This window comes from Pteropus alecto, unplaced genomic scaffold (assembly GCF_000325575.1).
Source record: "Pteropus alecto unplaced genomic scaffold, ASM32557v1 scaffold78, whole genome shotgun sequence".
Lineage (NCBI taxonomy): Eukaryota > Metazoa > Chordata > Mammalia > Chiroptera > Pteropodidae > Pteropus > Pteropus alecto.
Window position 1 is genome coordinate 10,357,719 of NW_006443124.1, and position 17,444 is coordinate 10,375,162.

General features: G+C 48.0%; 1 protein-coding gene across 1 annotated transcript in view; it reads left to right on the forward strand.

The window, feature by feature from the left end:
• The first annotated feature begins 1,386 nt into the window (after positions 1–1,386).
• Positions 1,387–17,444, forward strand: part of FSTL4 (follistatin like 4) — a 353,779-nt gene continuing 337,721 nt past the window's right edge. The window contains exon 1 of the mRNA XM_006923138.1: positions 1,387–1,512. Within this exon, the coding sequence (XP_006923200.1) occupies positions 1,387–1,512 (126 nt within the window). The remainder of the gene's footprint in view (positions 1,513–17,444) is intronic.

The window sequence follows — 17,444 nt, forward strand, 5'->3', positions numbered from 1 at the left end:
TATAACCTTGCCTTTTTATAGGCCAGTGTGATATGTCTACAATTTTTAGTCCGACTTCTCCATTCTGGGGGCATTTCTGTCTCAAGCTGGGGACATAAAACAAATCTGAAGAGGCAGCTCATTTTGGGTGTGGAAAGCAGCCAAAGGAAACCTGGAATGTGGCAGGAGTGTATTTGTTTGGTGGCCCTGGCATCCCAACTAGTGATCTTGTGATACCTCCAACTCCTGTTTAGAGTCGGAATCCTGCAAAGCTATTGATTTTGGGCATGAGCAAGGGTGAGCTCTTCAAACAAGCTATAACGTCCCTCAAGCAGCTAATTCTTTTTTTTGGCTGGACACCTGATCTAGATCAGCCCTAAGCCAGGTCACGTGGGCTGCTGGCCTCCAAGGAGCTCTGTGTTTTCATCTCTCCAGCCACGATCAGGATGCAGTGTGGACCACGTGCACTTAAGCACTGAATTGTGTGATGTTCACAGAAATCAATAACCCCTCTAGTTTCCTCGAGTAAGAGTTGTAGATACTGCATCATGAGTTCTATCTGGCTATGTTTCTTAGAGACACTGAAATTAAGTGGAATATGTTCACAGCAGAAACCTTACCCAAAAAGTACAGGTAATTGGGCAAGTGGACTGGTCTGTGTCCTTGTCCCCTTAGCACAATACCCAGAGCACAGTAGAGAGTTGAATATTTACTGTAGCTGATGCTTAGTTTCTTCGTCCAGGTAATTCTATGATGACTTTGACTTGTCCATTTCTTGTCTTCTGGGATGTTAGACAGTTTATCACGTGAGCCTCAGGAAACACCTTAACAGTTATTGAAATTCCATTGTCTATGGGATGCTTGGATTTTGCTACAAAAATGACTGGTCTTATTTATATATTAGGTCTTATTTTGAAGCTCACCATTACATAAAGCAAGACATCAGCTGCAGATGAGGTGCCACGGGTTTAACACGATTCTTCTGCAGCATTTATCGAGCACTGATTGCTTTCTGAGGAAACTTGAGCGTGAATATATAGTGACCTAACGTAGGGGACCCAGCTTTCTCACCCTGGTTTGTTCTTGGAGATGTAGTGGAAGGTAGTGTTTCAGGTGGGTTTCTATAGAGCAGCTGGCATTTATGGAGCTCCTACTATGTGCCTGACCTGACTTCTTCAACCCTCGCAGCAACCCTATGAGATACGGGTTATTGACCCCATTTTAGAGGCGAGTAGACTATGGCTCAGAAGTAATGTAACTTCTCCATGGTAGAACAGAAAGATTGGTGGCAGGATTTCAGCTCGGGTATATCTGATTCTGGAGTACAGGTACTAACTGAGGTAAGTTGCTTCCATTCTGCAGTGCTTCATCCTGAGCATGTGTCATTTTCTCAACAGACTCAACAGAATGAAACCAGTGCACGTTTGGCTGCATCTCGCACTGCTCGGGGCCTCGCTGCTGGCTGCGCTGGGACGGATGGACCCAGGAAGCAGCAGAGGCCTGAACGTGGATATGGAGGAGTCGCAGGCAGAGGTATAGTCACATGACAGCTGACATGACATTTCAAACTGATTGCTTTTCAAGTTACAATATCTGATTTCCCCTCCATCTTTAGTTTATATCAATTAGATTACAGCGTGAATTGAAATTGTTCCCCCTTGTTGATAGGGGACAGCAGGAAGCAACATGCGTTGATGTGGACAGGAGATTTATATCATGCTGTAAGTAATGGTCTGAATCTCTCCATGCTGAAAATGTGTTCCCAAGCCCAGCTGTAGTTGTATGGTTTGTCTTCCACAAAGACCCTCAAGAGAATGGCCTTTCTGTATGTTTAATAAAACTCAGAAAATGCAGACTCATTGGTGGAGCACACCCCTGTGAATAAATGAAATCTTTTAATTATAAAATATGTTTTGAAAGAAATGAACTCCTTTCCGGGTCTATAGATAAAAAGAAGCAAGCTGAGGAAGAACTGGCAAGTAGAGGTCCTGAGGGAGACCGCCTTAATGAACAGATAAGAATGATTAATGGCACATTAGGTATATATAAATGCTTCTGAAGCGCTTGGAAAACTTGTTCGCAAATACCTCCCTGGAGAGCCACGATGGACTGCTAATTGGTTAGTGAACTTGGTCTTAAGGATTGAAGAGGATTCCTAAGCTGTACATCGCCCCGCTTAGGTGGTAGGCCTCATGAATTTGGGGATTGCAGGGAATGCAGTTTTTCTGCAGAAAAGATTTTATATGTGCTGAGCCTGAAGAAATGACTACACCCTTTCATTAACACTACCTGGCGTTTTCTTTATGAGGCGGCAAATATGCTGTCTTATCCAAGGGCCACTCAGGGCATTTTACCTTCCACTGTCTTCCCCAACGCATACCCTTCTCCTTTTTTTTTTTTTTTTTCTGTGAGTGTTTTCTGTCCTGTCGAATGAGAAATTACCTCAAAAAGTCAACATTACCGGAGAGAGAACAACGGTACACAGTGTGTGGTAGGGTTAATGCATTATTTGATCAAAAGGCACGATTTCTCTTTCATTATTACTTAATTGTAATGCAATCTCAAACCTATGAGCCTTAATCTTTGGGGAGCTTCAGAAGTAATTTACTGCACACTTCCTGCCGAAGTTAGCGTGGCTTTCTTTTGTGGTGAGCGGATGATTAAATAGAAACACTATCTCTCCCATTTAAATCCATGAAGGACGCAACTTAATGCTCTTTTGAGAAAGTCTGGAGGCTGGCTTGCTAGCGAGCCTGGCATTTCCCATATGGGAACGGCTTAATCATTATTCTCACATCCACGCAGAGAGAAAATGATCACCTAAATCCTACAAATATATTGTGGAATATTTAATAGCAGAGCAAAGAGACAAACACACAGGTGTGCTTACTGTTTGAAAGACAAAACATTCATTTGTAACTGATCACCTTGCTCACCTTGATCGCTCTTTATGCACGGCCCCTCCATGCCCTTGCCAGGTCCTTGTCCCTGGAACGCTGTCCCTTCTTTCCACATGCCTGAATTGCCCCCTCCTCTGAGGCTCGGCTCTGGTTCTTACCTTTTATCTAGAACAATCCTTGACCATTCTCGGTCCCATCTGATCTCTTTCTCCAAACTCCTAGTCTTCTCTACCTTTCTTATTTTTCTCATTCTTACATTTCTCTTTTAAGCATATGGATGAAGCCTGTCTTATTTAATTTTCTCTTCCTCACAGTGTCTAATACTTTTAAGAGAAAAATAGAAGCTCAGTGTGTTTTTGAGCTAATCAATATTTTTTTCAACATTTGGTAGCAGTCATGAAATCACTGGTGCTTCCCAAATTCCGATAGATTGCCAAGCGTTTAAGTGTGTGACATGCCTCCCTGCACAGCAGGGCATGAACGGTCTCTCAGCAAACCTGTAAGCAGCTTGCTGGTCAAGCCAGGCTCGTATCCTTTCCACATCCCAGATAGTCCTTATGTGTTATAGGTTCTGGGTAGTTTCTTCTTTGAATGGTAGCTATTATTATATCCATAACTCACTGACCAAACCATATGAAACTTCTCTAGCAGTTTCCTCAGACAGCCTTGTTTTCTAGAAGAATCAAAACCAACAGAGTTTCCCGAGACTCAATAAATAAATCAAAAATCCTTTTCATCAACTGAACGATAAAATGTTTCTCTGTGTTTTCTTCCTGATAGTAGTACTTTACAAAACATTCATTCACTTAAGATTTTTAAAGTACTTGGAAAGCATTAATAAGATTTGATTTGCCCTTAAAGTTATTATACCAATTACTCGAGTAACCTAAGGGTAAATAAGAATTAAATGACCAATGTGTACGTGTTCGTACATTTTTAAAGCAATTATAGCAAATGTGAATTTTGTTAAATTATTGTTTTACGAACAAAGGCTGCAGTTGAAATAGCTTCAAGGAGTTTGCCATTTTACAAACACAGATAAAAAGAAGTATAGCTGGGTGGAGAGCCTCTTTAATAAGAGCTGAGTGGCAGAACATGGCCTGGAATACTAATAGAATTCTGAATTCAGAGGAAACAATTCTGAGAGATACAATTTATTGAAATTCTGAAGTAGTTATATTTTCCTTTCCCTTATGCTCTGGCTAATATAGATGCAGTAGTAAAATCAATATTGGTAGAATTTTATATTTGGAGGGACCAGGAAAGTGAGAAGTGATGTGGTGCAGCTTCGAGGGACCCGCCCTCTCTTGAGAGGCAGGCATTTTTAGGAGCCCCCCCCCCCCGCCGCTTGGGGACTGGATGCTGTGTTCCCACCACTCACGGGGATTTGATGGTGGCCATTGCACAGCCTGTATAGCCTTCATGGATCTTGCTGAACTGTCTCTGAATTGCTCCTACTCATAGTTTCTAGTCATGCATTAAATAACTCCAAACAGTAATATTGGGTCCTTTAAAAATTGTTAGTTTCATATGCCTCCACATTCACAAACTAGTAATATGGTGAAAACACCATGTTTTCAATATGTACAAATTCTCATAGGAAAGTCTTCGAGGAAAAAATATATCGGGTGGTATCAGTAATTAGGACGGTCCCCTCACCCCAGGGGTCAGCCTAGGAAAGTGTGACTCTCTCTGGCTGATCGGCCCTGCCCCTTTCTGCAAGTGCTGGCCCCAGATGCTGACTGTACTCGTGGGCACTCCTATCCCTGTGAGGGTGGCTTCTAATTGCAGACACCTTAAATGCTCTGGCTGCTTTCTGCATTGGTTAGGCATTCAGGAGGACTTGGTCTGCTAAGACTAGGCATTCATTTTTTAAAAATGATTTCTTTTCCTTAATAAGTGCCATTGTTCTTATATATGTGATTGAATTTAAGGCAATGCTCCCCTACCCTTTCTGGTAGTATTCTCCCCATATTCCCCACCCCTGGCCTTTCTTTTTGGTTGATGTCTGGGAAAGAATAGCTGATCTTCTGTAAGGTTTAAGATCAACCCATTGGCACTTCTGTTCCCTCTCACCCCTGACTTTGTGGGTATGGAGAAGAGAAACTCCCTGCACAGGGCTGCACGCATCTCCATGTGTGTGTTCTGCAGTGTCACCCTTCCGGAACACTCCTTGTTGCCAACTCCAGCATTTGACTGGCTTTCAAGGAAAATGAGACTCTGGGCAAAATGTCTCAGCCAGAGGCACCAGTGATCCCTTCACTGGCCGTGGGTGCTGGGATTGCTGCCCGCACCCCTTTTATGAGAACCCAGCACTTCTACTGCAAGTGGAGGTGGGGACAACCTCTTCTCTGGGCTTTGGACACTTGGCCATGATTCTCTGCTGTATCAGAGGGTGTGGATTTTAGTTTCTCAGGTAACATTGGGAGAGCACAATCTCCCATCTGCAGATATGTGAGTAAAACCATACGTTTTCAGGTGAAAGATGGTGGCAAATACTCCAAGTTCACAGGGGCGCTGGACGAGCTGGTTCCCACCTTGAGTTTGCATGGGCTGTGCCCTACACCAGGGTCTCTGGCGCTTCGGTGAGCTCACCAATAGCAGGGGTTCCTGTTAGAGTGCAGTTGCTGGTATAGTAGGTCTGGGGTGGGTCTTGACATCCTGCATGTCTCGGGAGCTCCAGGTGATGCTTCTGCTTCCAGTCCCAGGGGACACTGGGCAGAAAAGCCCTAGAGGAGTCCTCTCCCATGCTGCATGCACGCACCCAAGAAGGAGAATCCAGTGGGTGATTCACGCTGGCCTTTTTTTAGCTCTTGTCAGGGTGAATATGCTGTCTGCAGTCAGGAAAAGGAGAGCAGGGCACAGCCTGCAGTCATGCCAGGAAGTAACGTGATATGTGACTGGCTCAGGGGGCAGAGACAGGTAGGCAAGGGGAAAGGTGAATTTAAGCAGCCTGGATTCAGATCCATCTTCATCTGTATTCAAGCAAGCAGGTAAACTTAGATCTCTGACGCCAGGCTTCCTCCCCAGCTGGTCTGTAGGTATCTAAATCCCGAGGGGGAGCCACACCGTATGCTCTCCTTGCTCATCACCACCTCTCTGCCACCCTTACGGGTGTCCTGCCCCAGTCTCCGTCCCCAGGGCCCAGTCAGGCTGTTTTTGGGTACCATAGCTGCAGGGTTAGTGTTCTGTTTGGGGCTCTCATTCTTATTTTTATCGTTGGACGGAGGAAGTCGCTGTCTCTGCTCTTTGTGTTGGATGTTTCTCCTCTCGCATTGCTCCCAGAGATCCTTCTGCTCTGGACTAGTCAGCGCACTTCATGCCCCTTTAGTATTTTGAGATCACAGTTGACAGAGTTTTAATTGGCTCTGAGAAGTTCTGTGACCCCGGAAAATGAGTATTTATGAGTTCACAGAAAACCATTATTTTTTTTTCCTCTTAATTTAGCATTTACTAATCTAACTATTTATGCCTCTGCTGCTAAATAATCTATGCTTCTCTCAGAAACTGTCCAACCTTGTAATCAGGACATCAGGCCATGCGTTGTAAATGGAACTCCGATTTTCATTGTTTGGGGACTTGCTAGCGTCAGTTCTGCCAGGCCCTGATCTTCTGCTTGATTTATTCTCTATGGTTTGTGGGTTATCTCTCCAGCATCCCATCTAGAGATGGGTAAATGCCATGTTGGTGTCAGACAGACTCTAACAGGCCTCATGTAAGCGGGCTCCACTTTTCTGTCCTGCCAAGCCAAGACCATTGTCCTTCTGCCTCCACTGCTGTGGTTTCTGCTTTGAGGCTCCTGGACATGACTCGTTTCTAGCCACCTGGGAGGCAGAGAGCACTGGTTCCAGAAATGGAGGGCATGTGAGAGAGTCCCTGTACTCTGAGCAGGAGACACCTGAGTAAACTGCCATGGGAGCCAGGCATGTTGGTGCTGGCTGGAGGGCGAGTGCCCTGATGGCTGAGAAGCTGTCTATTCATTCTGCCTGACCTTTCTCTTGCTCGGTGGCCACACACGTTTCCATTTTTGCATAGACATTCCCTTGAGTCAGAAAGGCAATGGACCAAGGAACCCAGTGTCTTTCTTCCTGGGATCTTGATTCCAAGAGGTTTTTTAAAAAGTAAAACATGAGTATTCTCATTTAACACTTCATCTTGGTGAGGCCACCAGCTGACCTTGGAGAATAACAGTTCCTACCTAGTTCCATGCTGTGCTCAGATATTTCGAGGACTATAGTGAAATTCAGAAAATAAAATTAACTTCATTTCAGTTTAATTTAAAAATCCGTGTCCCCGACAGCACATCTGGGCTTAGTAGGGAGTGGGGACACAGAATCCAGCCATGAATTGACCCTTGCAGGATGGAGAGCAGAATAGAATTCTGGTGGGATTGGAGGAAGGGGCAGTTAATGGTTTGCCTGGTGTTTCTTCCTCTTTTCTGAGAGATGGTGTCATAAAGTCCTGTTTCAGAGGCAATAGTCCTGGAGGGAAAGATCTGGGTGTGCTGAGGTCAGACAGAAATGGAGGACTGAGAGATGGGGCCAGGAAGGTGGAGGAAGAGAGCTCTGAGTGTGATTCTTGGGTCCTGAGTGAGCCTGGCTCTGGCTGTTGAGCTAGGGGTTGCACAGAGCACCTGTCAAATGCTAGTGACGCACCAGCGTTGGATGGTTTGGCCTTCTCTCTGAAGTCCAGAATGAAGCCCCTTAGTCCTTTTACCCACTCCCAAGACTAGAAAGGTATCCCACTGGGGGAGAACCAAGCTGAGACCCCGAAGCCCTGTAGGAACCTCCTAACTCGAAGTGCGATCTGCCCAAAGCCTGCTTATTTCAGGATGAGACCACAGCATTCTCATTGTGGCTCTGCATTCCAGGTCTAGCCCCGCTCAAGGGAGTCCTGTGGACGTGTGCCACGCCCTTCTCTTCTCTGGGCCTCCCTTTCCTCATGTGGAAAGTGAGGGGGAGGTTAAGATGCCCACTCAGGCCCCCTTCAGTTTGTCTTCACATCTAAATTCTATCGCTTCTCACTGGGCCTCTTTAAAATGTGTAAAGAATGTACCAAGTGTTATTTCAGGTACAATTTTACCTCTCTTCCTCTTTCCCGTGTGGCGAAACAACAAGAGTGCAGTCTGAAGGCTTGGCCCACCTTTGTCTGAAGTCCCTTTGCGTGTTCTCCTTTGGGAAAGGGTAGCCGTTGAGGAGTTCTCATCACTTAACCTGGATGCGTCCATCTGACTGGAAATATTCTGCTGCCCCACAGTGCAGGCCTGGGTTCAAAGAAGGCTCCACTGCAGTGTGTAATGATGCCACAGACTCCAGTGACCTGCTAGTGTCTGGGAGAGGAGGAGAGAGTCCTGGGCACATGAGCTGCATGAGAACTCGAATTGTTTCTCTTATTCATTGTCTAACGAGGACGAAGTGTCTGCTGTGTGCTGGGGACTGTGCCCAGGGAAGGGCTTCCTAGACCTTTTGATTTCACAGAGCTGAAAAATGAAAACTTTTTCTTTATACAGACAAAACTCAGCTACCACCTAGAAACATTGTCACTTCTTTATTTATACTTTTATTTATACTTTCTTATCTATAAAGGATATTAAGGGCTGTACTTTCAGAACAAAAGGCAGCCCATCCCATGGAAGCCTCCTGATGGCACTGTCTGCATGGCCCGTGTGGGTGTGTGGCATCTGAGGACCAGTCACATCAGAGCTGCGGATCACAGGAACATTGATCTAAGGTCATTGGGAAACGAGGCCCAGAGAAGCAAGTGGTTGTGTGGCCTTGAAATTCCTGGTGAGCTAGAGTCCAAGCCACATGGAGATACTTGGTCCCCAGGCCTAGGTCCAGTGTTTTTCTCTGTGGTATCTGTCCTATTTTTGTGGCTAGAAAGACTTAGCTCCAAGATACGGAAGATGGGTGCTCATCCCAAAAAAAGGTACCCTCTGCACAAGTGGGGAGTCCACCCGAAGACAGGTTTTCACTGTCAGATCCAGGCACTTCTCTAAGTCCAAGTGATAGGTCTGGCTGAGTTTTAAAGGAGAGTAGGGACAGGATTTTTTTGTTCATGGTCTTTAAAGTTTCTTGCCATCTCTTTACTCCTCTCATGAAAAATGATATACCACTTCTATTCGGTTGATGATTTCTTCTCCCTAATAAAAGGCAGTCTCGTTTTATTCCTACTAGGGAATAACTCAGGAGAGTTAGCTTCACTCTTGGCTAGAGTGAAGGATGGAGGGTAAGCAGCCTGTGGGGCTCTGTCAGAGGGTGGCTTCAGCTTGACTCTACACAAGGGAGGAGTGGGGAAGCTGGTGCTGATGACAGGCTGGTGCTGGCCAGTAGGGACCACCTTAGAGACCACTGACTTCTCTCCATCTGTAGGAAGTTCTAAGAAGGTACCTGTATGATTTCTTGATGCTACACCTGGAATATGGGCCCTTGCTTTTCCCCCTCCTCAGCATTCTAATAGGGTCTTGAGTTCAAATTGAAACTCTTCCTGAGATTAACTACTATTGTTACTTTTGTTAAAATATTTTAAAGTTTGCTATTTTGAGTTATTTTGCATCTGGATTGAGAAAGTATGTGTGTGATTTTTTAAGAGTTAAGAAGGGAAGTCATCCCCCTACTTCTCACAGAAGTCCTTTCCAGAGAATGCCACTGATCACTAGCGAGCCTCTCATAGAGTATGACGTGGTTTAAAGACCCACCTCTGCTGGTCCCCTAACTGTGTGTGAGGGAATTGGCGGCCTGGCCTGGCAACAGAGGTGACAGACACCTACATAACAACCTCAGTTTTAGTCCCAGCAAGGGGCCTGGGCCTCTGAAGCATGGCTTGCCCTTCTGACAACATATCTCTCCCCGCCCAGGCTGGGAGGCCCGCATGCTCTTGGTGGCTTGGGTGGCTGGTGCTGGGGCAGCTCCTGGCGTAGGCAGCTGATGCAGGCAGCCCTGAGTTCTGGGGAGAAATGGCTGCTGTCCACTCCCTTCTCTAACCAAATCCTTTTTGGCTACATTCCCTCTTTCTCCTCTAGGATATTTGTTGTTTTAAAACCACATCATTGGTTTGTCCTGCTGGGGCTGAATCCCTCACTTGAGGCACTGCCTGTCTGCACTGCTCCCTAAGGAATATCCAGTCTTGCCTTTGCCTCGGGGGCCCTGCAAGCCAGAGGGCCCAGTGAGTCCATTCTGCTTCTTCCCTTGCAAGCTGTGTAGCTGAGGGAAGTCACTTCCTCTCTCTGACCTTCATTAGCCATGAGTAAAATGCAGGGGATAACAGTATCAACTGCAGAGTCGTCATGAGGATTAACCAAGATGGCGCATGTCATACCTGGCCCCGAGCGCCTGCTCAGCACGCAGCAGACAGCCGTGGTTTTGTGTCTATAATCTCAGACCCCACTAAGTACCCATTGAGAAGACTGTGCACCTCTCCTGTACCATGGCCTGGCACGTTGACCTCAGCTGTAGTCCTTTGGCACTCAGTGTTTGGCAGGGTGGCTCTTGGGATGGGAGGGTAAGTATCCTGGGGTCTGGGCCCCCTGGATCCCCAGTGTCCAGGAGAGCGTAGTACAAAGTAGGATGTTCAGATGTTTGTCAAGTGAGTGAATGAGTTGGTGATCTTTTATTATTCATTTTGGCATCATGCAGGAATTTGGACAAGGTGACTTGAGTTTCTAGGACATTTTACAGGAGAAATCCCAGGAGCGAGTCACCTGACTCACTTAGGTTTTCACTTGTAGAATCTTGTCATAGTTTCACATTTTTCCAGCATTCTTACTGAATCAGTAGAAACTTCAGAGATTCCTGTGGGCTGCGTGTGTGGGAGGTGGCAGAGTCCCTGACTCAGTCACTGTCCCTTCCTAGAGTGGTCCTTGGGGTCTGTCTGGCCCAGGCTGTCCCTTCTGTGAAGAGGCCAGCATCACTGTGGTAGGCACACCAGAGCCTTGCTAACAATGAGAACCCGGAGTGAAACGTAAACTCAGACAAATGCAGGATGCTCCATTTCTGCTGAGACTTTTCAGTCAGCAGAAAAAGTCAGTGACTCTGGGGAGAGCGGCTACCAATGGTCCCTACAAAGGAAGGAAGGTATTGAGGGTGGTGGGAATAGGCATTCTCTTCGGAGATGTCATTAAATAGGTGTAAGACTTCCAACGGCTTTTCTCGACACTCATCCTACGACTATTGGATTCAAAGCTTGATTAAGCTATTCTGTCTTTTAAAGCTTGTTCTCCAAATAAAGAAAATAGAACTTTTCCCCTATGTATTTCCCTTTCTAGCCTTGCATTTAAAAACATGCTCAGAAAACTTTCTCTGTTGCAAAGACCTCAGGTGTCTGTGGTTCTGCCGATGCCACATTCTGTGTGTCCATCCCAGGAAAATAGACTTTCATGTGGGCACGCTGGGAGCCGTCGAACGGGAGAGGACTGCCAGTGGAAGCTCTAATTACAGTGCTTCTAAAAAATGCCCCAGCCTTCCTCTTCTTCCTCCTCCACTCTCTTCTGTCTGGTTGTTACATATGCTGTTGTTTTCACTTTAGCATTTGGCTGTGAAGAATGGGATTCTCTGCTTCATGCTTGGGTGTTCTTCCCCTGGCAATATAGCTTAGCAGTATGTCTTTGTGTCCCAAAGCAGAACTTCTCACTTGACCTTCTCAGGGCATTGTGTACCTACCTAGCGTGGGTCTCTGGGCCCTGGGCTGTCTGGGCCAACAGGAAACGTCTGGCAGTCTTAAATCTTAGTCATCAACAAGTATCCATTGAACACCCAGCTGTGTGCTTGGCCCTATCCTTTGAAGAGAAATAGGATTTGTGATTCCATTCCTGGGGCTTGAGGACCAGTGGGGCATGGGAGTGGAATTGGGGGACTGGGAGGGGCTGTGGCTGAATGGAGTCTGAGTTAGCAGATGGAATATCTCTTCTATGGTTGATCTTTTTTAACCTGTGTATGGTGATTAAGCTCTCAGCGTTAGCCTGAAGGCAATTCAGTACATTTATTGAGTAATAAAGAAGAAAGCAGCTCCTACCTTCCCTGGTCCCATTCTTCCTCCCTTGATCTCAGAGCAGGATGCTGTCCTCGCCATCTAGACGTTCTCCTTCCCAGAGGGGATGTGGGCGCTGGCAGATCTAATGTCACAGGCTCATTCTGGCCTGTGACTCAGCCGTTCTGGAGCCCTCAGAGGATGGGTTGGGGGCTGGAAGAAGCTGGAGTGTCAGAGTGTCACCCCTTTAGGCTGACATAGTGCTTGACTGCAGTAGCACCATGGCATCCAGGGTTCAGAGTTTCAGCCGGAGCCCCTGCCTCCTTTCCAGAGCTGGTCCACCAGAGCAGGGCCCGTGTCCATCTGGGCCCTCTCCAAAGGGGGTCCTACCTGATGTGGCCCTGCCCTTGTTGCCTCAGAGCCTCCTAGGTCCCACTCGGAGGACTTGCGCTAGTGGTGGGGAGCGGATGGCTGCTCATTTCTCTGACTGTCTCATTTTGCTTAGGATGCTGCAACATGTGACATTACCGCCCCACGGTCATACCGGAAGTCTTGCTTTAGAGTCCCATCTTGAACTTGGTGCCCATCCTTGTCTAACTGATTGTTCCCAGGTGGCTTGGTAATTTTTAGGAATGAAACCACTTGTAGGGCCATGATGACTAGAACAAAATTATCTGTGATTCATTATACATTCTAGATGAAAATGTATAATAAAATTTAAACCTAATCTCATTCAAAACAACTGTTCTTGTGATACAAGAAAAGATGGTCATGAGCTGCATCCTACAGGAGGTTCCTGCGCATGGGCTGTCTCACCATAGGATCACGAGAAAGGAGAAAGAATAATCACAAACAGAGCTTTAAGAAATCATCTATACACTCACACATGGTGAGCGATAAATATAGTATGAACAGTTAGCAGTGGGGGCCAAACCATGGGTGGTGCGAGGGTTTAGAACAGAGAGGTGCTGGGTGGGAGATGAGATTGGGGAGGACCTTGGGAGGGGGAGGGCCTTGGAGAGGATGGCTAAGATATGTGGGCACAGTATTTAGAAGTTTAAAGAAAAGGAACCCTCCAAGTATAGGTGTGGGCTGGAATAGGACCCTATCTGGTGGGGAGGGAAGAGAGAAGAGACTGGCGGGGTGGGTATCCGGACCCACTGGCGAAGTGATTCATCTGGGACGCTTTGGTGGCCAGGAGCAGAATCACCTCCCAGTAAGCTTGTGTACAAAGAAGAATTATCCTGGGCCCCAGGGATCCCCTGGAGCCAACTGCTGGCTGCCTGGCAGGCTCAGGGCACTGGATCATCAGGCAACCCGCCCCTCGCCTCCCTTCTTCCCATCTGCACCGTCTCCCACCTCTCCTCTGGAGAATGGCCTTTCCACAACACTGTAAATCCCATGCCATGGCCTTCACCATGTGACAGCAGCCCTGTGCCACCATGTGAAGCTCCAGTTTCTGGGCCCTGCACTGGAATTGCTACATTGGAGAAGCATCTGCCCTGATCCATCTACAAGCGACAGGTCCCCATATGAGAGGTGACATTCAGGGGTTCTGAGCAGAGCCTCTGGAGCCTCTGGGTGCAGCTGTAGTGAAGGAGAGGGGAGCAGGTTCATGTGGGGGGAGGGGGCTGCTGAGATGGAGGAGCCCGCCCCTAACCTCCCAGAGAGCACTCCGAGCACCGTGAGCTGTTTTTTAGAAGTGCTCCCATTTTATGGCGTTAAGCTTTCTGATCCTCAGAGCTGGAGTTGGGGTAGGAGGGCCTGCCTACGTAGTCTTAAATCTTTGCTCTTCTGCTTTGCCTGCCCACCTTCCTCTACCTGTCTCACTGGGATCCTCCCTACACTAACCTGGCCCATCTGCATCTGGGCAGCTTAGAAGGCTAGCTTAAGCCTTCCAAAGACAGGCAGGCTGTAAAGTGCACTTGACCTCCGGGGGCCGACACATCTCACAGGTCATCACCCTGACCCTCCTGCCTCCCTAGTGCCAGTGTCCTGGCACCCAGGGCTTGTGTCTGCACTCTGCACACCAAATTGACTAAAGGGGAAGAGATTTCGGGGTTTGGACATGGCTCTGTGACTCCAGAGTCACGTATCCTGTGGCTGCAGGAAGCTCAGTGCAGCTGCTTTGAGGATTAGCTGGAATTGTTCTTGGAAAGAAAGAAAGGGCTACATGGGAGGTGAGTCATGGCTTTACCAGATGTCTCTTCTTCGAGGGTCTGCCACCCGGTGGACTCTGTGAGCAGCATCGCACTTGAGCTGTTGTGAGCTAATTAGGCCAGTCATCATGGAAGACAAGATGTGATAGGTGCTCCCACAGTTATGGGACTGAGCTTTGCTCCCAGCCAGGTGCAGAGTCTTGTTGCATTAGAAACTTGGTTTTTGCTATGATGTCTATTTACGCTCACCCAAGAGTTAGGGAGTGTTAGGGAACCAGGGATTCCTCAAGGGTGGGGATACCAGGGGAGGGCAGACCCTGGAGCTCAGGGCTGGGAATCTGAATGATGCTTCTCATCCTTACCTTATAGGAATAAAGAGGAGATATTCCTACCAGATATTCTGGTAGAAATTCTGATTCCCGATATAGAATTCTTTGAATTCCATAGCTATGAATGATGATATAACATCAATAAACAAAGCTTTAAGTGGATTACTTCATTGATTCTCATAACGATTCTATGAGATACATTAACTTGCTGATTTTACATGTGTGGAAACCGAGACTTCAAGATGTCAGGTGAGCTGGTCGAGGTCTCCCGTGGCGAAGTTGGGGCTTGCACCCGGCATTATTACTGTCCCTCTTGTGCTCCTGGCCACCACACTGTGCTTTTACTGCCTCCCCCTCATATTTTGAGGCTAAGAAAAGGACACTTAATGACACTGAGCTTTGAAGGCTAAAGCAGACCCTATTGAATCAGGTAAGGCCTCCCCACTTCTCAAAGGGCAGCAGGGCTTGAGGCCACCTCCTGACCTTCCCTGTGGGGAGTGGCATAGCATAACCACCCCTGTCACACTGGGCTCACCAACACACACACCTCTCTTTTATCTCCTCCCACCATGGGGAAGGGACTGCAGGGCGGGCTTCGCTCTCATGAGAATTAACACCCTTTTATTCATTCTATTTCATTCCAGTTCTTCAAGGGGATATGGTGGGGACTTTGCAGACACTGTCTTATGGGTCTCTGAGCATCTACTCTCATGAAGGGCATGGTCTGGCCAGGCCCACAGCTGTGACTGAGCATGTGGGAAGGTGGGTGTCTGGGTTCTGGGTGGAGGCCAAAGCATGATGATGTGGGCTAGTCTCTGTCTGTGCTTCGAAGAACTGGCCTTGGGGAGTTCCGAAGAGTTAAGGAGAGTGGCTCTGGGACCTTGATCTCAGGAAGGAGGCCCGATTCCCAGCATTGGTGATCAGGGTGGTTTCTGTCAGACAAAGGTTTTTGGAGGGTCAAGTTGTCCAGTGGGAAGTGTTGGTGTTTGCTCACAATTCCACCAGCCCCTGGAAGAAAGCAAGATGGTCAGTGATGGTTATAGCCAGAGGCAAGCCCTGTCTGCTCCCACTGTGGAGGGGCTGTCAGGGAGCAGGGCTTCTCCTCTCCAGAGTTAGGAGTGGTCGGGCAGCCCCAGGCTCATGGGCACAAAGTTTGACGATGCTGTGGTAGTGGACAGTGGCTTTTTCTGAGATACGCCTACCTTTTCCAGGTAGGTGAGCACACCAGGAGGTTGCAGCCCACACCCCACGGAATGGCCAGGGCTGGTGAGTGGTCAGGGCTGCCCATGGGAGAGGAAGGAAGGGCAGCTCCGTGGGCAGAGCAGCATGTGCGAAGTGCCCGCTCTGCAGAACCCCGAGGGGAAGGAATCCCAGCGTATAAGTGTGCTGGAGCCAGTGGGCCTATGGGCAGCCCCGAAGGGTGAGAGAGAGTCACCGATGACAGCCTGGAGCATGCAGAGAAGCGGCATGAAGGGACAGCTCTGGCCGGGAGTTGATGCTTCACGGTTCACACTGTATCAACTAATGGAGCCTTGCCCCTGCCCTGTCTCTCTCTCTCATTGCCCACTGGCCACAGCAGAACTCCGGCCCCGCCCTCACTCCAGGGGCCCTGAAACATTGATGAGCACCCCTTCCATTCAGGGCACTGTGCCCCATGCTGAGGGCAAAGTGATAAATGACAGTCCCCAAGATGCTGTCTGTGGGTGGAAACTGGTAAGCTCCAGTGATCATTAAACACTGGATGTTCTTTGCACATCTTCTCTGTCAGTTGTCCCCAAAGTCTCATAGACACTACCCTGAATCCCACCTTAGAGCTGAGGAAACTGAAGCTCCTAGAGGTGAACACCTTGCAGCCGGTGACCCAGTGTGCCAGGGGCCCGGATGAGCACCTTCCTGGCTGCACAGAGCCAGCGCTCCATTCTCCCATCACTAATGGAGCCTTGCCCCTGCCCTGTCTCAGTTCTGGGTGCTGAGCCTGCCCTTCTTACCTGCACCCAGTGGCTGCTGAGATGGCATCAGTCTCTGTAGAAAGATAACACGGTCCTGCCTGAGCACCCTGCCCCACCGCCCCCATCTTCACCAGTCCTGGCCAAGAAATAGAACCTGGTCCCCTTGTGCGCAGTTTCTATGCTTGAGACACCAAGTAGCTCCTGGCTGAGCCCTGCCAGCACCTACGTAAGCCATGGTGGCTGATCAGAGGCTACTCAGCACCATAGTAAGTGGCAGTGATGTGTGGAGTGAGAACCTAGTTTGGGGGGAGAGAGGTTATGTGATATTTGGTTTGCTCAGTGGTTCCCCAATGTGTCCTCATGTCGAATTACCTGACAGCTTCAAAAAAAATACTGATGCCTGTGTCTCAGCCCTAGAGATTGTGATTGAACTGGTCTGGGGCATGGCTTGGGCTCTGACTTGTTTAAAAGATTCCTGTTTGGGAAGCCCTGGCTTAGCCTAGGGAAGCAGTGCTGACCAAACCCTCGCTTCCCTCACTGTTGTCCTTCTCAGCAACTGCCCTTCAGGGGGAGATAAGATTCAGGCTGTTGGGGACACAGCTTCCATGTGCTTTGCCCCAAGCCCAAGGCCCCTCTGGTAGGGGTGGGTGACTCAGGCTGGCCTGGGCCCTGAGGGCAGGCGTTTCTCCAGTGAGGAGTGAGATTTAGTGTTCTTCGCACACTCCTTCCCCCATTCTCAGCAACCATCTCAGAGGCACTGCCCTGAATCTTGTCTTACAGCTGAGCAAACTGAAGTTCATGGATCTTTCTCTCTAAGGAGCAGGGGAAGGACAGGGAAAAAACTTGGTTTTACCTGGGACTCTCAGTGAGTAGCAACCCACCTATGCTAGCCATTGGGTACCTTTCTCCTTTTTTGACTCCGTTATAAAAGAAAATTGAAAAAGAGCTTTATTGTGCCTTAAAGGCTTTTAAATTATATATAACTCACTTAATTTAAACTACTTTAAGTTCCATTTTTAATATAAATTTTATGGTGGTATAATGGAAGTGCCTTCTAATTAAAGTGTTTGGGGATTTATTTCCCTGTACAAAAGCAGATGCCTGTGGGAGTCCAGGCCAGTTACTTATTCAGACAACAACCAAAAATTACCAAGTACTGAGTGG